This window comes from Coniophora puteana, assembly GCF_000271625.1.
Source record: "Coniophora puteana RWD-64-598 SS2 unplaced genomic scaffold CONPUscaffold_9, whole genome shotgun sequence".
In the NCBI taxonomy this organism is placed as follows: domain Eukaryota; kingdom Fungi; phylum Basidiomycota; class Agaricomycetes; order Boletales; family Coniophoraceae; genus Coniophora; species Coniophora puteana.
The window spans coordinates 55,505-75,342 of NW_006913061.1; the positions used below are offsets into that span (position 1 = coordinate 55,505).

Consider the following 19,838-nt stretch of genomic DNA (forward strand, 5'->3'; position numbering starts at 1 on the left):
CGTCCTTTGTACTTCCTGCGCTCGTCTACTGCTCTCGTGAATTGCTGCTGCTCTCGTGTATTTACCTCGTTCATCGTTTTAACCTCGAATAATGCTACATGATGTACTATATAATATTCACAATGAATGTCTTGTCATTGGAATCATGGGCGAGATTGCGAGTCCTCATCATATGGTGTGAGCTTTTATCATACGGCATAAAACACCAGCCGATCTTATCATGTAATTATCATGCAGGCACCATCAGCGGTAAGACAGCCATCAATATTATAATATCATCCGTGATCTGACCATTTCACCATCTAATTTTGGTCGGATTTCCCATATGTTAAAAACGGACTTTACGCTCCACTCATGCTGGAGATTCGAAATATCACTAAGGTATGGTTGTAGTTATAACTGATTCTACTACTGCTCATGTACTTATATTCGGTCCGCCCATTTAGTGATGGAGATTATTACTAATTTACTCACATCTGGAACATTTGGACCGGCTTGTGTTTTCATGTTTTCATTGGATAAGTGTGTTGTCAAGGTTTGATTTACGCCAGCTTATCGGATTATGAGCCGGAGAATAGCGGCGAGGCATTGGTTCGTTGTCTCCTCGCCGTTTGCTCAATTGACAGCCTCCTGTCAGAATGCACGTGCCTGCACCTTGAAAGGTTTCAGCTGAAACGAGGTCCTGTGTATTTCTGAAACCAGGCGCTCATGTCTGTACAGGTCCATGACCGCGCTTTAACCGCGTCACCAACAGTCCGGAGATGGTGGCATTTGTCTGAATGCTGTGTGACCCTTTTTGCGGTGGTCGATTGATAGGGCCACTCCCTGCTAGCATGAATGTTCTTGCCTCTCCGATGGGGATCTAAACAGCTTGCTGTTCCGCCTCATCAACGAGCGCATGATGAGGAATGTTGGACCAGTCTGCATTTTTGATATGTACACTGGACGAGCTTGGTCGCCGCAATCTTCATCAACCTCTTGTTATCAATGACGTAATAATAGGCCTCTCGATTTCCCTTCAACACCATTGAACTAGCACCGGTAGTATCAGGACGTAAAATCAGTGGCGTATTTTGCACTTGACAGGCATATTTGAATCATGTTTGAGTCTTTTGATGTTTTTCTGTGTGATAATGGACACAGCCTTTGCGTTCTGGAATGTAGCGGACTTAAGTGGATGGTTTATTTTTGAAACCTGTCTTTTCTTGCTCGTTAAGTGGTTTTACCTCTCAATATGCAAGCTATAAAATGCTTCATACATGATCTTCTCTCTTCCCTCTATTACACTCATGTCCTCTCCCCCTCTTCTGGCATCCCTTAATCCGAGTCTGCTCGTGGGTCCCGCGGAAGCGGGTATTCTCGCGAATGCATTTTTGACGGGTGCATTCTTCGTGCAGTCCTACATCTACTTCACCAAGTTCTCCGAGGACAAGTGGCCATTCAAAGTGGTTGTGCGTGTCTCTTTAGTGTATGTAAAGCTAATCGCGCTTATCTGTACCACACGCTCAAGGCACTCACTCTTATGTGGGCTTATTGTATTCTTTTATGACACGTTTTGTCTAAGTTGCATTATATTACATTCCAGGGTCCTTCAGCTGGCGCATTTCGTGAGCGAGTGTGCAGTCCTATAGGACATGACAATCGTTACAATGGAGTCCCCACCGGAGCTTCTGATGATGACGAAGTCAATGATCGCCGTTATGCTTGTGACAACTTTTGTGGGGTGTATTGTACAGGCGCGTGGCATTTTCTCAGAGGCTTGCTAATTACCTATGTTTCTGATGGTATTTGCAGGTATTTTTTGTCTATCGTCTTTGGAGGATATCAGATAAAGCACGGCTATCCACAATATGCGGCATATGCCTTGTATGTCTGAGACAAGCGCCGTCCTACATTGTCATAGTCAAAGCTTTCGCCATCCCAGAAGCCATGGAGTACTGGCCTCGAGAACGCACCACGCTAATCCTCGTCTTTGTGTCAATTTTTGTCTCCGATGTATGGATTTCCTCAACAATTGCATTTTATCTTTGGACCAAGCGAAAAGGAGGCAACTTCGCGACGTACGTAGCCATTGGGTCTCAGCTGAGACAGCGGGATGACAGTGCTAATATTTTGCAGAACCTTACACATTTTTGATCGACTTATCCTGTGGACTATCGGTGAGCTCTATTATTCAAATGAACTTGCACCATAGATCTCTTACATGGTGTTCAGAAACTGGTGTTTGTATCTGGTAATTCTGATTGACGCGTCATGGGTTGATTTCGGGTGCTAATATGGCCTAGCGTGACATCTTCCCTCATCCTCATACTCGTAAGCACCGCATCACGACGTCATTAATACTTCGGTGTGTGTTGACGGGACGACACTCGGCAGATGCTGGCGCAACCTAGTAACTGTGAGCGATGCCATTGGTGCCCTGCTTCAACATCTCAGCAATAAAAACAGACATATGGATGTCCGTGTATACGGTCCTCGGCTCTGGTTCGTTGTCGCATTTCCGTGACGAAAGCAAGAATCAGTCTGACAATCCCTCAATTTAGTATACGCTAACGCACTCATGGCATCGTCCGTTATATTTCTTCTTCTTTTCCGCTCTAAGTTTCTGACGAATCGTAGACTGAATGGACGCTGGATACTCCAGCGCAGTGGTCACGTAGCAATTTACAGACAGGGTTCCAATGCCTCTGCGGCCATCACAGATAAGGTTTTGATGAATCCCAACAAGGTGCGCCAAATGATGTATTTAAACGGCTGGAATCAATCTAAGAGTGACTGAACACAGCGTACCTTGAACGAAACTCGGTGTGAGCCAGAAGTATATTATCCAGAGTCCGTGTAGCGTTGTTAAGAGAATTTCTAATAGGTCCCGTGTTACACAAGATGATTACTTTTATCTGATAGTTCTATTTTCGAGGGCAGCTTGCTAGTGTTCAACGTGGTCATAAGCCATTATGAAAGAGCTCTGTTAAATATTTATTTCGACTATCCAAATGGTGTACAGCAACCGGGATCTTCACCTAGCTCCTCGAACCCGTTTTTAATCGATCTTATTGTTTTACATTATTCGTAAGGCACGCGACAGTGGTGCAATTTACGTCTCAGTGATCATAGCACCAAGTTTCTGGTCCTAGTTAACAAGATTGAACCTTCCCCACGTCTGCCACACATCCATCAGAGATCCGGCCTTCACCACTCTTTGTCAAGATGAGATCACGTTCGCAATCACTCCCGCGCTACCTCTCCACGCTTCAATGGGTCATGGTTTACTATATAGCGGTCTCAGAGTGTGATTCATGATAGATTGAAGGAAATGACGCACACTACTTCACGCTTCCTATCCTGCGTCACAGCGCTTGCCTATCCCCGACCTGCGTCAAACCTGCAAATCAAGGATTCTGATCCGAGGCAGCTGTACGATGAGTGTCTCGTTAGGATTAATAAGGCACCGCTTGAAGGACATTGTTATGTGGTTTGACGGGTCTAGAGTCCTTTCACGCGGCCCATGGGGGTCGCCGAGAACGTCAGGTATCTCAGGATGCCTCGTGAAGGTCCGTGTGAGGTCCGGCCACTCATGAACATGGTCTTCTGCGCACGAGTGCCGAGCTTCATACCGAGGCTCTAACATAAATATGTCGGGATGGAACTCTATTTTCGCCCAGTGTGGTCCAAGATCTTGTGGTTGATCCGAGGGAACAGAGTAGGAAAGCGACCATGGGATAGGGGCCGTGCACCGCCCAAATTCGAGAAGAATAGAGATGGGTTCGCGGATATGCCGAAATAGAAGTGAAATCGGAGGAGTGCCGTTCCAGGGACCTTGGATAGATTTTATTGAAAAAAGAGACATTTGGCACTCCTCGATCCTCTCTATGTCACGCCGTGGAAAGCGGAACGGCGTAGAGATAGAGTGGTTGATGGGAAGACAGAATTTGAACGTACTGGGTGGGGGACGGTGAGTGATGAAGATCTCTCGCCATACCATGTTCACTGCCATCCCACCATACATTGGGCGGTCTACGTTATAACCAAGACAGGAAAGGCGGGCTAGCTTCCTTGATTCACCGCAGTTTACGCCGCAGTAATAGAGTGGTCTCTCCGGGTCGGAAGCGCCAAGATGGCGGCTAAGGAAGAGTCCAATGGTTTCCCCATCAGCTCTCGAACAGCAGAGAGCAGCGATTATGGTTTGGCCCGCTGACTCAAAGACTGGGACGCGTGCTCGAACACCGTAGGGAGTGATGAAAAAGGACGGAATGCCACCATCCTTTTCCGAGTCAGGATCGAACTCGATAAGTCCTCCATCCTCGAGCTTATGGGGGGATTGAATGCGTCAAATACAGGTGCATTGTGAATGCGTTGGAAACTCACTTTGGGTCGAATCACCGTAATTGATCCTGGTGTGCAAATTGGAGTTGGAGGCGTGAAAAAGATGTCACCGCAGTTCTCAAAGTCGGATGGGGAGCCTGCCATGAGCCATGCCGTCGGCCTGGCGAGATTGGAGTATCCATCAAGTTTGGGAGTATCGGGTGACTGAGGCCCCCAGGCAAAGAGAGACGGATCGATTGACGTCCGCATAATCTCTTCCTGAAGCCGCTGGAAAGCCTGCGGCCCTTCCCCATACAGAATTGGTAAGCTGATACCAAAAATCCCAAGGAGAGAGTACGCCCTATCCTCCATTCGCGTCGTTTCTCGCCTAGCTGCCCATGACATCCGTTGCGCAACACTGATCCTGCCTAAGCTTATCTCCTTCCGCAAGACATGCTCCGGAATTTTCGTTATCTCTGTCACCGACGACGCTAGCTCTGCCCTGCCACCAATCATCTCCCAGTCCGCAGACACGAAGATGAGGAGATCGGGAGCGATGAGCTCCTGTAAGGTCCAACCACGCGTGTACCAACGACTTGCCCGGAACTTGGTGTCTAGGTCGGGCGCGTCACTTGGGACATCTTGAAGGTAGGCATAGCAAATATCGGCTTGAGAGTACCAGAGGAACATCGAATTGATCGCCTCGGATAGCTCTGCGCTGCTACTCTTGTCGATGCAGCACGTGTCGTTCCACACCCACTTGTAGCCATGGCGCTCGGCGAGGAGACAGCACTCACGAATCTTAGCGGACACGAGATCCCTGGGATTTCGACCGTCCTCTTCAGCGCTTTTGCGAATGGCCTGAACGTCTTGAAACGACTGCTCGTTATCGCCCCATACGTGAGAGAGGATGGCATATCCTCCATTGACGCGATTTGGGGAGACGAAGAAGTGGAGTTCGGCGCGATCTGTACTGAGCAACCACATCCGTTCGTGCACCTGACTGTATATTTGTTCTGAGCCCAAATGTTGAGATTCGACCACTTGGACATACCTTGGAAGGACGGATAGAAGGTTCGGTGACTTGAAGACGCTGCTGGTGACGGCGAAAGGTGCGATAATCAAACAGGGACGGGCGCTTAAGGCACGATCGTGCCCGTTACCTTTATATCCTAGTCTCCGGATGCTAAGTATAGGTAGTTCGAAGTGTCGTAGCACTACAATATCGGAATGAACCCTAATATCAAGAACAACTGTCTTCTGATACAGGGTCTGCCTTGGGGAGACTACAAATGAACGTTTGAACGTTGACAGAGGGTCGACACGATGAGCGGAGATTAACTAGATAAGCCATCGCGATTATAATTCTGCTCATGGTCCTTTAATTAGGTACTTCGAGACTTGTACGAGATAGTTGTTTAGCGTCCCTGTATAAGTAGCGCGTATCACGTGGGCTAAGTGTCGTAACTTCAGGTAGTGATGGTATATTCGTGATTTGAAACGGACCATATAAGCTTATGTGTTAGTTATAGTAGGGGTGATATGAACAGGGGAGAAGTAGCCTAGATCACAAGGAAGAGTAGGTGGAATGATGGAAGAGAAGTATAGTAATAAGGAAAGCATACTGGGACTTTTGTGATGCGCGCGGATCTGGGGTGGAGTCCGACTGGCTTACTGGGGATTCTTTCATGAATGCGTTAGAGGCACGGAGGAAAAGCTCGAGTCCACGAAGCCCTGCCTTCTCGCCAAGTATGTCCCTGAGCGGTATATCTTTGCCGCCTTTCTGGAGGTGGTGGCGGGCTGACTCGTAGATGGGGCAGTCGCCCAGGATGTGTGCGCGATTTTGTTTGGGGGCGATAGTTCTGCTTGGTACCCCGGGTCAAATGATCACGGTTATAATCTTGTTGGAGGAGCGCTCACTTTCCTCGTCAGCCTCACCGCTATTGTCCCCGTCTTTCCAAGACACGACACCTTCGACCTCCGTCTTCCTAATATCCACGTCCTCGCGTATCACCCCCTCTCTCCCACCACCAGACGGATCCTTTGCGTTCGTCCTCATAAGCGTAGCACCGGTATTCGAGGTATCCACATGGTACCTGCCCTCGAACGCAGTGTTTAATGTGACAGAGCTAGAGTCGATGGTTTTCTGCGCTACGACGTCGAGATGAGAGTCAACCGGCAACGAGCCAAAGCTGAGCGCGAGGCTGCCATTTCGACATCCGAGTATCAACATTGAACGAGCCGCCGCTGTTCGGTGTGTCGGCGAACCTCGCCAGGTTGATGCACGGAGCTGTGGAGAGACGCTCCCATTTTTAGTAGACGCGCGACAAAAGCCCGGGAAAGCACAGCTCACCCATTGCTCGTCGTCGCTCCACGGCGGGCGCGGTGAACCAGGACAATCAATAAGTCGGCATTACCCTCGCGTCGACCCCAAAGCTGTAGACTCTCAGATCAATATTGTCGAAGACAATTACGTGACCAATATCCTCGACTGTGAGCGCATAGTTGGGCATGCGCGTCTCGATCCCCTCGATCAACTTCACCTGCGGGGAGAGCGATCTCAGCGTTCAACCACACCGACCCACGGGATTTACAGCGCTAGCTATCTGGAGTCTAAAGACATCGTTTCGGTGAGCTTCATCTTCCGTATAACCTGCCACCACGCGGATCTACATACACTCGGGTTATCAAGAAGCTCGTCTTGGTCGTACGAATCCTCGTTGGTGAACCTCCACGTATTAGGGAACAACCCTCGACCACTCGCCCTGGTTGGAGCCGCGGCCGGAGGCGTGGAGCGCCTTAGCATCTCCGGGTGAGATCCGAAATGTGGAGTGCGCCTTCTGGGGGAGCCTACGCACACGCGGCCAATGCTCGCAGGCGGTTGTGGCGACGAGGTAATTTTGAGTTCTGCCATCGGACAAGGGGGTCAGACGAATTCTTGCTCGAATGAAAACTGACTGATTCTGTGAGCTTATCAGTCAGGTCCCCGGCGTTAACTGACGGACATGAAGCTCACCCTTCCGTCCAAGAGGATGCGTCTAGGTGAGGGATACGGAGAAAAACATTACTAGGCTAGGAGGATTTGGGAGACGCAGGCAACAGACCCGGGGCCAACGATAAACAGTCCCTCGTTGATCGTGCGAAGTGATGAAACATGTGGCCGCAGCCTCCGGGATGTTGATTTGGCGCTAGAAATGCTATATGGCACATTCGGCTTGCGAGGATGCTTATAAACACTGCTACAATGCCCATTGGGCCTGCAGCGCTTCAGATGCTCGGTAGACGCGAACCCTTCTACTGTGCCTTGGCAAGGCACACGATGAAACAGTGGAGCCTTGATCAAGCGCCGAGGTGTGGTCTGCACAGATCGAGACGGCGCCAAGCGCTCGCGGTAGCCAAAGACGAAGCAGGATTGGAGGGCACTGGATGAGGCTGAGAACGCTGATATTGAGATTACTATAACACAGACATTATTGAAACAGTGATTGTTCTCTACGACCGTCGCTCTTCTCATATCGATATTCCCCATGCATACAAAGCGGTTGTCGGGTTTATTAGAATGTGCTTCCTTCCGGCGGCTGAGGAAGCTTCCGGTTGTTGAACGAGGCCATCTCCCTGAAGGCAGTGCCGAGGATGACGAATGCCAAAAGGCAAAACCAGAAGGAGAAACGTCGACGTTAGTTTATTCGGAATGGGATAGTTATACTAGCCGAAGCCAGGTCGAGTTGAGGAGGCGTACCTTCTAATCTCTACCAAAACAGTCTCCATCGTGCTATTCCTATTCCAATGAGCGAGGACGGGCAGCTTGGTGACGTCGACCTTGCCATCCGTTTGGCTGACGAAAGGGAGGTTGACGCGGGAGATGAACTGGATGACGGGTGGCTCGTCGGGGTAGTTGTCGCCGCACGTTATCTTGAGGCTGTAAATGCGGTTCTCGTGCACGGTCTAGACGGCACAGGGAGAGATCGTGTGAGTGCGATCTTGGTGGGAACGAGTGGGAGGAGATCGTACATGTCCTGGACCGATGACGGTGCCGTTCCAGTGGCTCATCATGATATCGTCGCCATCCTCGAGACCGTAGGAGCACGAGCCGTCGCCGATGCCCTTTTCGCCCTTCTCAAGCTCTTCCAGTAGACGGAAGTTGCGTGGAACTGCAAGAACCGAGACGCAGATGATCAGTCACATATATAACGTAGAAAGTAGACAGAAACATACTCTTGGCCATTGTGGTAGGAGCGAGCTTGAGACGGAGGAAGAGAGGGAGGAGGATGAGTTGGGTTGGGCGGCGTGCGTGACTGCACAGCCTCCGGGTGCATCAGCATCATCCGCTGGTCCCCTTAACCTTGTACACCCACTCCCAGACGCGCAGCAGCGCTCTTTCCTCTTTCCTACTCCTTTCTTTTTATTGACAGACATGTTCAAAAGCGGCCAAACGAATCCTTACGATGAGCTTGTCGGTGAGCACCCAATCCACACAGCTTGTTGCACGGCAGAGATATTGAATGGCGCCGCTATCGTTAGTCAAGGCCACCGATGAGAACCTTACAGGCGAGAACTGGGAGATTATAATAACACTGTGCGACAAAGTAGCGGATGAAGGCGAAGCAGGGTATGTCGTCGCTCCCCAGACCGTACTCGCGCAGGCTGTTGACCTTCTCCCCCAGCGCTCGCAACGTCGTCGCCGCACTGCTCAAGAGGCTAACGCACCGCACGCCCAATGTCCAACTCTACTCTCTCTCGCTCTCAGAGTCACTCTCCAAGAATTGCGGCGTCCAGCTTCACCGCGAGCTTGCATCCCGCGCGTTCACGCAGGCTCTGGAGAAGCTCATCACCGATCGGGTACGTCCCATTTGCCCTCGATGCCTCCGCAGCCGTTTCGCTGACGCATACATCCTCTCATATACCCAATAGATGACGCACGACAAGGTCAAGAAGCGCGCGTTGATGCTCATCGCGATGTGGACAGCCGACTTTGAGAGCGATCCGTCGCTAGGCGTCATGGAGGAGTGTTACAACAATCTCAAAGCGAAGAGTACGTCATTTTCCTGTAGCTGGCGAACATCCTCGTTGAGCATGATTCATCCACTGTACAGACTACAAGTTCGAAGCACCCGATGAACCACCTCCGCCCGCCGTGGACGATGAAGTCCGTCGGCGCGAGGAAGAAGAACTGCAGCGCGTCCTCGAGATGTCCATGCACGACAAGGGTGGTCGCGGGCAGTACGCCGCGTACGACGCCGGTGGTGCGGGAAGTTCTTCAGCTGCAGGAAGCTCCAGTGTGCCTGCACCCGGGTACACTCCGGCAACGACCTCGTCGAGCGCAGCGGGTCAATCGGCGTATGCTGGCGGATACACCCCCGCAGCCCCTGCAGCCGCACGATCGCCCTCGCCCAAAGCGCAGCCGCAGGCAGCAGTGTCCACAGCATCCTTCCCAACGACATCCACCACCACGACATCTCCATCCGCGACCCAGCAACAGCCCCCCGCCGCAGGAGCACCCTCCGGCTCTGTCGTCTCCCGCGTGCGTGCGCTGTACACGTTCGAAGCCACCGAGCCTGGCGAGCTCCCGTTCGACAAGGGCGACATCATCAAGGTCGTCGACCGCGGGTACAAGGACTGGTGGCGCGGCCAGTTCAAGGGCCGCACGGGCATCTTTCCCGTCAACTACGTTGAGGCGATGCCGGAGCCGACGCCCGTGGAGCTCGCGCGGGAGGCGGAGCAGGAGGCGGCGGTGTTTTCGCAGGCGGCGAATGTGGATCGCTTGTTGACGATGCTGAGGGGGATGGATCCGGCGAGCGATAATTTGGCGGATAATGAGGAGGTGCAGGTGAGTTTTTAGTCGTGGACGTGTGACAGGCTTTGGAATGGGCTGACAAGTGATGCTGCAGGAGTTGTATCGGTCTTGCATGTCGCTGAGGCCGAAGATTGTCAAGCTGATTGATAAGTATAGTCAGAAGAGAGGTTCGTCGTTCCGTTCCTGTTATTCTGCAGGCCTTTTCTTACTACCTTTCAGCCGACTTGATCTCGATGAACGAAAGCTTCGTCAGGGCACGGACAATATTCGATCAGATGATGGAAGAGTCGCTCGCCCGGCACTCAGCCAGTGAGTCTTTCGTATGAGGCCTACAATATAGTTTGCACTAAACATCTTTGCCTCAGTGTCCTACGACCCGCAACCGCCACCAGACTTCCGCCGCCGCCAGTCGCAGTTCCCCGTACAAGCACGTCCCGAGTCCCGCATTCCGCAGGACTTCTACGGCTACCAGGGATACGATCCTTCTCAGCCCCAGTCTCAACAGCCCGGGCCTGTGTACGGTGCGTTCCCGACGTCTGGTGGTGGGTACCCGCAGGGGCAGCAAGGTCCTGGTCCTTACGGCGAGCCTGCGCCGGGTGGGTACGGACAGCGTCCTGGCCCTGGGCAAGCGGGGTATGGGCAGCCGCAGCCGCAGCCTGGGCAGAGGCCGTATGGTACGCAGACGCCGACACCTGGCGCGGGCCCGCAGCCACAGGGTCCTTATGGGCAGTCTCCTCAGCAGCAGCAGCAGCAGCAGCAGCAGCAGCAGCAGCAGCAGCCGTATGGTGCGCCGACGCCAACGCCGGGTCCTTATGGGCAGTCGCCTCAGCAGGAGCCGTATGGGCAGCCGCAGGGTCAGCCTCAGCCCCAGCAAGGCCAGCCTCAGCCCCAGCCCCAGCCACAAGGCCAACCCCAAGGCCAATCTCAGCCTCAGCCTCGGCCTCGGCCTCAAGGGCAAGGTCAGAGTCCGCCGCTCCAGCAGAGCGGGCCGCCGTACGTTTTCGACCCGAACGGGACGTATGCGGACCCGAACGTGCAGGCGTGGGCGCAGTACTATGCCAAGGGCGGCACGGAGCTCGCGGGTGCTGTGTACTTTATCAGTGTGCCTGGTGTAACGGAGGGGCCGGGCGGTCCTGCAGGTGCAGTCGGACAGGGGCAGGGGCAGCCTCAAAGTCCAGGTCAAGGTCAAGGTCAGCAGGAAGGACAAGGCCAATCTCAGGCGCAGTATGGGCAAATTCAGCAGCAGCCACAGCCTCAACCTCAGCAAAATGGCCAGCCGAACCCGTATGGTTTGCCGCAGAACCAGAACCAGGGCCAGTATGGGCAGCCTCTGCAGGATGGGCAGCAGAGTCCATATGGGCTGCCGCAGTCGCAGCCTGAGGATGGTCAGCAACAGCAGCAGCAGCAGATGTACGGCCAGCAACTGTACGGCGCCCAGCCTCAGCCTCAGCCCGGCGCGCCTGGCTCGCCCACCTCGCCTCGTTCTCATCCGCAAGCGCACTCTCAGACCAGTCTCGGGCCTGCCGGACGCCCGCTCTCGATGCACGCGCAGAGCCTAGGTCCAGGTTCTGACTCGTTCTCGTCGATCAATCTCGGGGAGTACGCCTCTCCCGCCGCGTCGGCGCCGGGAGCGAGCCCGTACGCCACTGCGCCCGCAGCTCATGCGCAAGCGTACCAGCACCAACAGTCGGTCGGGTCCGCGTCGTCGCTTCCTCTTGCGCCTGGGCCTGGTGTCGGCTCCACGTCACCTACGGGGTCGCCTCCGTGGGCGCAACAGCAGCGTACGCACCCGGAGCAAGCTCCCAGCCCCGTTGCATCGCTGCACAGTCTGAACAGGCGTCCGACGGCGGGGAGCATGAGCGCGCTGACAGGCGCTGTCGGCGGGCCGCAGCCATACGGACCTGGACAGGGGCCGTACGGCGCAGCGCAGATTCAGAGCGCGGGGTCGCCCGCACCTGCACTGTCGATGCAGCCCGGTTTGTACGGCGCGGGTGCAGCACCGGGTGGGTATCAGGGGCAGGGTGAGGAGAGCACGCCGACGCCGGTGGCGGGGACGTATGATCCTGCGGCGGCGTATGGGGTGCCGTCGCACTCTCAGGGTGTGGCGCCTGCACAGGGGCAGTATGGTGCGGATGCGAATGGGGTGCAGCATCAGTTTTCGAATATGGATTTGAATGCTGGTGGAGCGGTGTCGGGTCAGGTGCATGGGCATGAGCAGGGTCAGGGTCAGGAAGGGTATGCGGGGCAGCAGCCTCAGATTGTTTGAGCTTGGGATGTCTTGGTTTGGAGTGGGGAGTTGGTAGGTAGTGCGATTGGATGGGTGTGAGCGGACTCGGAAGGATTGTGGTTGCGCACAAACTAACGTTTTTCTGTGTTTTCTGCTTTTAACGTATTGTGTTTGTATTTTGCTATTTAACACACGAGTTTTCTGAGTGTCTGTTCACTTACATATACACCGTTTGCTTGTTCTTGAACCTGGGTGCCTGCAGGTAAGCTTGCCGCAGCACTGGGGCGCCCAATGAGACGCGTGTGGTGTCCGCCGCACGTGACCCTGACCTCGAGGACCACCTTTGCTTCTTCCCGTCATTGGCGTCATGGCTCTTCCTACGAACGGACGCGTTATCGTCGACACGACTGCTGGAGAGATCGACATCGAGCTGTGGTCGAAGGTGTGCTTCTCCCTTACAGCGTTTCTCAGTATGGTGTAACAACCGCTGTGCGCAGGAAGCTCCGAAGGCATGTCGGAATTTTATTGCGCTTGCGCTCGAGGGTGCGTCTTCTCCACTGCTCGTGCGCGTTTATGTTCTGGAGCTGAATCGTGGGGTGGGTGTGGGCTGGATAGGGTACTACGACGGGGTCATATTTCACCGGTACGTACTTTCTCCCGCTTCTGTCTACCGCCTACTCGCGAATGGCCGGCGCTAACGGTATACGTACGGCCGGGTCATGCAGAATCGTGCCCAACTTCCTCGTGCAGACGGGCGACAGGACGGGCACAGGCGCGGGCGGCGAGTCGTTCTACGGCGGTGCGCGTTCTGTCCCTTCTCCCGTGCCACCGTGTGCTGACACGCTTTTATATTAGAGCCGTTCGAGGACGAGGTGCATCCGCGGCTCAAGTTCACGCATCGCGGGCTGGTGGGGATGGCGAACGGGGGTGCGAAGCATTCGAATGATTCGCAGTTTTTTATCACGCTTGGTGTGTGTCTCTTTTTCCCTCTCTCCTTAATTGGGATGCGGGCAGCTTACGCGGAGAGGTGGATAGATAGGGCGGACGAGCTGAACGGGAAGCATACGCTGTTTGGAAGGTGTGTGGGGGATACGCTGTACAGTGCGTGGGTTTGTGCGTTTATCCTCAAGGGTGTGGGCTGATGAGAATGGGTGGTAGATGTTTTGAAGATTGGCGAATCAGGTGCGTCTTTCTTGCATCCTCTTCGTCCCAATGCTTACACACTATACTATTGGCACATAGAGATTGGAAAGGACGAGCGCCCCGTCTAGTACGCCCTCTCCTCTCCTCTCCTGCTTTCCTTGTTTATCCATAACTGTCCACAGCCCGCCAAAGATCAAGACCGTCCGGATCGTCGACAACCCTTTCGACGACATCGTACCGCGCATCACGGCCGCGGAGAAGCGCGCGCAGCACCGGGCGCGCGAGCAGGCGCAGAAGGAGCGGGAGGAGGAGGTACGCCTGCGGGGGGCGAAGAAGTGCGTGTTCTCCCTCTGCTTCCTGACCGCGACCCCACTCTGTTTTTCGTGTTTTGTGCTGATGGAGGAGGCGACAGGAACGTGAAGCTGCTGAGCTTTGGTGCGGACGAGGGGGCCGAGGAGGAGGAGGAGCCTGTGGTGTTTAAGAAGAAGAATATTGCAAGGCCGGATTGTGTGTACTCGACTTTTGCGCTTTTCTTTGCTCGTGCTGACAGCATTATGGTGCGGTGTAGTGGTAGAGGACCCGACGGCTAATCAGCTACCAGACTCGTTGCTTCCCCCACAGCCAAAGAAGCGGAAGACGGAGAGAGAGACATCAGAGGATGTGACACCTAAGGTACACACGCTGTGTAGTATGCATTCACGTACTCATTAGCCTCAGGCGAAAAAGTCCTCCGAGAAAGACACCGCCGACCTCGCCAAAATCCGCGCAGAACACGCCGCCTCGAAAGCGTCCGTGCTCTCCGCGCGGCAAACGGAGATCGAGCGGATGGAGGCGGACATCCGCAAGCTCTCGAAGCGCCAGTCCGGCGAGGACTCGGACGAGGAGCGGCGGCGCAAGAAGGGGAAGAGCAAGTCGTATCTCGAGGAGGAGCTCGCGAAGTACGCGAAGAACCGGGGTGTGTATGCGAAGAGTGGGGGTAAGGGCGGGAATGGGAGCGGGAAGAAGGGGAGGAAGAACGACGATGCGAATGTGCTTGCTGCGCTGAACAGTTTTAGGGGGATGTTGCAGGCGAGCGCGTCATCGTGGCGGGATGCGGAGGACGATGAAGAAGGCGCGGGGATGGACGTGGACGACGCACAGCCGAAGGAGGGTGGGGGAGAGGAGGACGCGGGGGTGGAGGTGGACGACGATCGCGGGTTTTTGAATCATGCGCTGCATTTTGCAAAGGACGATGGGGAGGAGACGAGGAAGGCGGAGCGGGACTATGAGGTGATTGATCCGCGGCAGAGGGGCGCGAGGGCGCGGGAGGAGGAGAGGGAACGGAAGAGGGTGGAGAAGGCGGGCAGGGATCGGGGGAGGGGTGGGAGGAGGAGATAGCGCTGTGGTCATGCTCTACGGCCAGATGGTGAATCTGGTTCTGTTCCTGCGTGTACTTTCACCACACGGACTTTGACTTGCTATTGCAGACTAACTCATCATCGGCATGCCTCAGAGGTGTCGACGAGCTCATTCGAGACGAAATGAGCAGTTAGAAATACGCCTAGGTGAAACATCCGCGGGTTTTCATTTTGAGGACATAGCATGTTGAGCTATAAGTGGCTAGCATGAAATTACCTCGAGGGAAACATGTTGCGATCACCGAGAGCCAAACGTTGTTTCAAGTCATTTACCGGCTTAGTCTTTCTGTTATTTCCCGGCTGGCTAGGGCCGACAGTAGCCCTTGCCCAGGCCGTGAAAGAAATGTGGAATAGTGGAAAGGGCGCAGTGTCCCCAATTTGGAGGAAGGCTGGGTTGACTTGTGTTTGTTCTGCCACCGCCGGCCGGGTGACAAGTGACTGGACCGCACCGCACCGCTTTCCTCCCCACCCGTATCCTCTGACAGACAACCCCTCCCTTCCCTTCTCCTCCCCTCCCCTCGCCGGCCCCTCCCTTTCTCGCCCCCTACTCACAGCCCTCTAACACAACATGGCAAGCAAGGCCGCACAGAAACGCGTATGTCCCACCCTCTCTATATGTCAGCCTCAGCCTCACCTGCAGATGACATGCCATGTTTGTCGAAAACCGCAATCCAGCTCACCAAAGAGTACATCAACATGCAGAGGGAACCCCCGCCCTTCGTATGGGCCGTCCCAGACGAGAAGAACATCCTCATATGTCAGTCCTTCCCCCGCTCCTCTCCCCTCTCGTTTCTGACCAGCTTTGTGTGGTACAGGGAATTATCTTATCGTACGCCCGTTTCCTACCTCGAACCAAGACGCCTTTCCATGTGCTCAACGACGCCACCCTTCCCCTTCTCTAGCGCGGACCCCCTGATTCGCCATTCGCGGGTGGAATGTACCACGGCGTGTTGCTCTTTCCCTCCGAGTACCCGTTCAGGCCACCCGGCATCAAGGTTCGTCATCCCCCCGCCTCATCTTCCTTCTCATCGTATATCTCGTGCGCTATTGCGTTCCGATGTGCTTACTGGTCCTATCGCTGCAGATGCTCACCCCCTCGGGCCGCTTCCAACCAGACAAGAAGATTTGTTTCTCCATGTCCGATTTCCACCCCGGATCAGTCCGTCCTCTCAGCCGTCTACTCGCTTTTGGTGCTTACTTTTCGCTTTAGTGGAATCCTGCATGGAGTGTGGCGACGATGTGAGTAACCACTCTCTCCCCCTCCATTCCCTCGATCGATGGGACGGCGACGGCGGACATCTCTCCATCTCCGGGCCTCATCCATCTATCCAAACGATCCCGGCTGTTAGGCTATGTGGGGTACAGCTCGGAACGCACAATCGCAATCAGTGATGGACATTGTCCAAGCATCCCTTGTTCCCTTGCCTCTTTTTTCTCTCTCCTCGCCTCGGATCCGATCGTCGTCGTCCGTTCAAGTCCCCGGCCTCCCGCTCCCACACACACGCACCAGTGCTAGTGCTAATCCTACCTGCTGTGCTGACCTTTCCCCCTTTACAGATTAACGGGATTGCTGTCGTTTATGCTCTCGGACGAGATGACGACGGGATCGGTGACGTCGCCCGACTCGCACAAGCGCTCGCTCGCCGCGCGCAGTCACGCGTGGAATCTAGGGCAACCACGCTATAGAGATGCGTTCCCTGAGGTGAGTTCCTTTGTCCTTTGTTCTTTGTTGTCTGTGATCATCACCATCTGTCGAATTGCACCGCGTCGGGGCTTGCTTTGTTCCCCGGTCGGGAACCATCCTTGTATTCATGGCACCGATTTGTTGATTATGATTGACGAGGCGATGGTGCTGACTGTATCGATCATGCTACAGTACTGTGGTCCCACGCCGCGAGACCTGCCTAACATGGGCGAGAAGGAGCGCGGGAAGCCCGACGATGCTAAACCCGCCGCCGCCGCCACTCCTGCAACTGCAGCGCCTGGCTCAACTTCGGTATCTATCTCGTCATCAAGCGCTGCACCGTCTGCGTCGCTTATGAGGCGGGCAGCAGCCATGAACGACGGATCCGGCGCACGAACGACACAGCCACATCCAACGACGGCGATGGCTACTTCGGCATCCGGTGCGAATGGCGGGGAGCACGTTCCGGTCGTGGGCGTGATCAATGGGGGCGTTGTGCCCGGGACCGTGGGTCTGGCGGTGGGGGCGGGTGTGAATGGCATTAACGGAACAGGAACGACGAAGGGGACGGTGCCGGGTGTTGCGGGCGCGGGCGCGGCGGCGGGGTGGGCGGCGTCGTGGCGCCAGGTGATTTGGGAGAAGTGGAGGTGGGGGGTGTTGATTGCGTTTGCGGTTGTTGTGTCGAGGCTTTCGACGGGGTCTTGAGTGTGGGTGTGGGGAGTAGAGTTAGTCTGGGTTCTCTTTCGCCCGCACGACCCCTTGCCCACCCGGGTCTCTTTGTGGTGTTCTCCTGCTTAGCCTCTGCGGTCGTTTGGGGTTTTGGAGGGGTGTACGCGAAGATACAGGGGGTAGGGGGTAGGGTGGAGCTAAAGCCGTATAATCGTTCGTTTTGACAGCAATTGGATATCCGTTTTTTGTTTGAGAGTTTTTATACAGGCTTTGGCGCCGTTTCTGATCTGTTCTTTGTTTTCTCTGTTCTTTGTGATGTTCTTTGTGATGTTTTCTGATTTCTAGCATACGAGTACGTAATACTAAATATGACTAGGTCAATCCGCCTTTCGTGATTGAGGTGTCGTAATGCTGTGGTCGTTGTGGACTTTGGAAAGTCGGGGTTGTGCTTCGCGAGGAGTCCTAGTCAGCGAGGGAGTCCTCGGACGGAAAACGCCGGATGGCCTTCCCACTCGTCGCTTCTTCACACTTACAATTGGGTGCCACAGGATTTGCTGCCCTGCGCACGACCACATGGTTCCCTGCTACTGTTGTTCGCATGGACGCGACAAAGTTAAGCTTATCGTTGGCGCTAGGACTGCCTCGCTGGGGCGTGTCCTGTGAAGACGACGGACGGTAGTTGCGGTGTTCTCTCTTGCCCATCCGCTACTTGAATTTGCGCTTTGCCATGGCTATCGAGTCGGCGCATCTCCCGTTGGCAGACTGTGAGAAGGTCTCCGAGACGAAGCAGAACGTTGACGATCCGCGCGCGCTCGAGTCTCAGAACGTTCAGGCTTCCTATACTGATGTCCCGGGTCAGCCTGCATGGACCGCATGGAGAGGCGTCTGCACACAGCAATCGACCAAAGCCAGGCTGTTAAGAGCCCTAGGCGCAGGGCTGGGCGTGTACCTCCTCCTCCACGCCTTCAACTTCGCTGTTCTGACGCTCGCAGTCGACGGAGGGGTGAGCGCGGCTCAACCGTAGACTATGACCGTCGAGCTAACACAACGAAAGCCGCATCTCAGCCTCCCCGAGCTTCAAGGCGCCGCGCGCCCCCGCCCGGCCGACGGCAAGGTACACAGCTGCCTCGGCGCCGCGAGCGCATGGGAGCACGTCCCGCGCATGCCTGGGTTCCCGGCGAACGCGCACGCTACGTTCCGAGTCCCGCTCGATGACGCGGAGGCGCTGTATGTGTTCAGCCGCGGGAAGAACCAGGACGGGTGGCTGCGGATCGTGCACGAGGATAGGCTTGTGGACGGGTATGCGGAGGTGGTGGTTGAGGCGTCGTATGAGCACGAGGGGGTGCTTGATAGCTCGAGCGTGTGTTATCTCGAGAGGGAAGCGGGGGAGCGCGGGGTTGGGTTGATGGTGCGTGTGTTTGGTGGGAGGCTGTGGAAGGCGACGCTCATTGAAGTGATCGCCTCAGACTCCGGATGGTTGGTCCAGTGAGCCCCACGGGACGGTGTGGTTCCAGGTCAAGGTCGCTCTCCCCGCAGGTGTTGAAGTCAGGAGGCTCGAAGCGCATATGTCCAACTATGCGATTACGGTCGAGGACACGCGTGATACTATCGTGTTCGACGATGTCGATCTGAAAACCTCCAACTTCGGGATCGACGTGAAGGTAATGCCGATCTGATGATTGTGCTTATCCATCATGTCCGCTGACAGACATTCGTAGTCGCTCAACGCCTCTCGGGCGTCGCTCAGGTCGTCCAATGGACCTATCAAAGGACGTTTCGCAGCCCGCCAGCTCTTGGACTTGCACACGTCGAACGCGGAAATCAACGTTCTCGTCGATCTCTTCAATGAGGACGGCGAGTCTGCGACGGAGTATCGAGCGAGGACGATCAACGGGTGAGTTTTATTTTCCCGTGCTTGTATAACATATCATCTCATTTATGTGCAGGTACCTCCACAGCTTCATCAACCTGGCGAGGTTCGCCGACGCACCAAGCAGCGGCGGCTCGTACAGTATTGATACTCGGACGTCAAACGGCGGCCTCGCCCTCAACTTTGGCTCGTCTCCAGTTGACTCCCATCTCGATGTCGTGGCGTGGACGTCTAACGCCCCCGCCTCTGTCGTCTTGCACCCTGCGTTCGAAGGCAGGTACCATGCGGATACGTCGAACGCTGGTGCTACGCTTATGAGGACGAACACAAAGGACCCTTCTGGCAAGGGGAGAGAGAGGGTGATACGCGAGGATGTAGGTTTGAGGCAGACTGAGGTCGGAGGCGTCGTGTTTTGGGACGACGAGGACAGTAGCGACAAGGCTGACAAGGGGAGTGTTAGGGTGAGCTCGTCTAACAAGCTCGTCACCTTGGTTATTTGATCGGAGGATGTTCGTGTTATGATTTTGAAGTATTTATTCATTCTGTTCCCTGATCCCCTTTCACCGTGTCCCTCTGTCAACGTTCAGATGTTCATTCCGATATGTATTGCTACGACATTTCGGGTTCCAATAGCATCCGGAAACTAAGAGATAAAGGTACACGGGCACGACCGTGTGTTAAGCGCCCGGCCCTGTTTGATTATCGCATCCTTCACCATCACCAGCAGCGTCCTCTGGTCACCAAACCTTCTG

At 54.9% G+C, this 19,838-nt stretch overlaps 8 protein-coding genes across 8 annotated transcripts; 6 read left to right on the forward strand and 2 right to left on the reverse strand.

Annotated features, from left to right (window-relative positions):
• Positions 1–1,289: 1,289 nt before the first annotated feature.
• CONPUDRAFT_74383 (uncharacterized protein) lies at positions 1,290–2,275 on the forward strand (the record flags this gene model as incomplete). Its single annotated transcript, XM_007772305.1, has 4 exons — positions 1,290–1,451; positions 1,586–1,607; positions 1,904–2,060; positions 2,215–2,275. 4 exons carry the CDS (start codon positions 1,290–1,292, stop codon positions 2,273–2,275), a joined length of 402 nt encoding a protein of 133 aa, XP_007770495.1.
• A 1,793-nt stretch (positions 2,276–4,068) lies between these two features.
• Positions 4,069–5,289, reverse strand: CONPUDRAFT_138147 (HET-domain-containing protein; the record flags this gene model as incomplete). Its single annotated transcript, XM_007772381.1, has 2 exons — positions 4,069–4,121; positions 4,434–5,289. 2 exons carry the CDS (start codon positions 5,287–5,289, stop codon positions 4,069–4,071), a joined length of 909 nt encoding a protein of 302 aa, XP_007770571.1.
• A 2,567-nt stretch (positions 5,290–7,856) lies between these two features.
• On the reverse strand, positions 7,857–8,527 carry CONPUDRAFT_155506 (UBC-like protein; the record flags this gene model as incomplete). The annotated part of the gene is made up of 4 exons (XM_007772382.1): positions 7,857–7,917; positions 8,042–8,247; positions 8,314–8,453; positions 8,518–8,527. The coding sequence occupies 4 exons, from the start codon at positions 8,525–8,527 to the stop codon at positions 7,857–7,859; spliced, it is 417 nt and encodes a 138-aa protein (XP_007770572.1).
• Positions 8,528–8,716: 189 nt separating this feature from the next.
• Positions 8,717–10,422, forward strand: CONPUDRAFT_60029 (uncharacterized protein; the record flags this gene model as incomplete). Its single annotated transcript, XM_007772292.1, has 7 exons — positions 8,717–8,759; positions 8,824–8,911; positions 8,967–9,141; positions 9,214–9,334; positions 9,396–10,129; positions 10,191–10,263; positions 10,316–10,422. 7 exons carry the CDS (start codon positions 8,717–8,719, stop codon positions 10,420–10,422), a joined length of 1,341 nt encoding a protein of 446 aa, XP_007770482.1.
• Positions 10,423–12,690: 2,268 nt separating this feature from the next.
• Positions 12,691–13,886, forward strand: CONPUDRAFT_60218 (cyclophilin-like protein; the record flags this gene model as incomplete). The annotated part of the gene is made up of 9 exons (XM_007772298.1): positions 12,691–12,765; positions 12,821–12,866; positions 12,939–12,966; positions 13,049–13,122; positions 13,179–13,292; positions 13,359–13,424; positions 13,482–13,505; positions 13,566–13,593; positions 13,649–13,886. The coding sequence occupies 9 exons, from the start codon at positions 12,691–12,693 to the stop codon at positions 13,884–13,886; spliced, it is 693 nt and encodes a 230-aa protein (XP_007770488.1).
• Positions 13,887–14,264: 378 nt separating this feature from the next.
• CONPUDRAFT_17472 (uncharacterized protein) lies at positions 14,265–14,756 on the forward strand (the record flags this gene model as incomplete). The annotated part of the gene is made up of 2 exons (XM_007772199.1): positions 14,265–14,425; positions 14,462–14,756. Coding segments are annotated over 2 exons (456 nt in total), but the record flags the coding sequence as incomplete, so codon positions are not given.
• A 631-nt stretch (positions 14,757–15,387) lies between these two features.
• CONPUDRAFT_126562 (UBC-like protein) lies at positions 15,388–17,440 on the forward strand. The gene is made up of 9 exons (XM_007772383.1): positions 15,388–15,458; positions 15,539–15,620; positions 15,679–15,692; positions 15,766–15,858; positions 15,948–16,022; positions 16,074–16,102; positions 16,421–16,565; positions 16,740–16,859; positions 16,915–17,440. The coding sequence occupies exons 1-9, from the start codon at positions 15,432–15,434 to the stop codon at positions 16,921–16,923; spliced, it is 594 nt and encodes a 197-aa protein (XP_007770573.1). The 5' UTR covers positions 15,388–15,431; the 3' UTR covers positions 16,924–17,440.
• Positions 17,441–18,294: 854 nt separating this feature from the next.
• Positions 18,295–19,725, forward strand: CONPUDRAFT_138151 (uncharacterized protein). The gene is made up of 4 exons (XM_007772384.1): positions 18,295–18,624; positions 18,683–18,877; positions 18,935–19,110; positions 19,163–19,725. The coding sequence occupies exons 1-4, from the start codon at positions 18,379–18,381 to the stop codon at positions 19,584–19,586; spliced, it is 1,041 nt and encodes a 346-aa protein (XP_007770574.1). The 5' UTR covers positions 18,295–18,378; the 3' UTR covers positions 19,587–19,725.
• Positions 19,726–19,838: the final 113 nt, after the last annotated feature.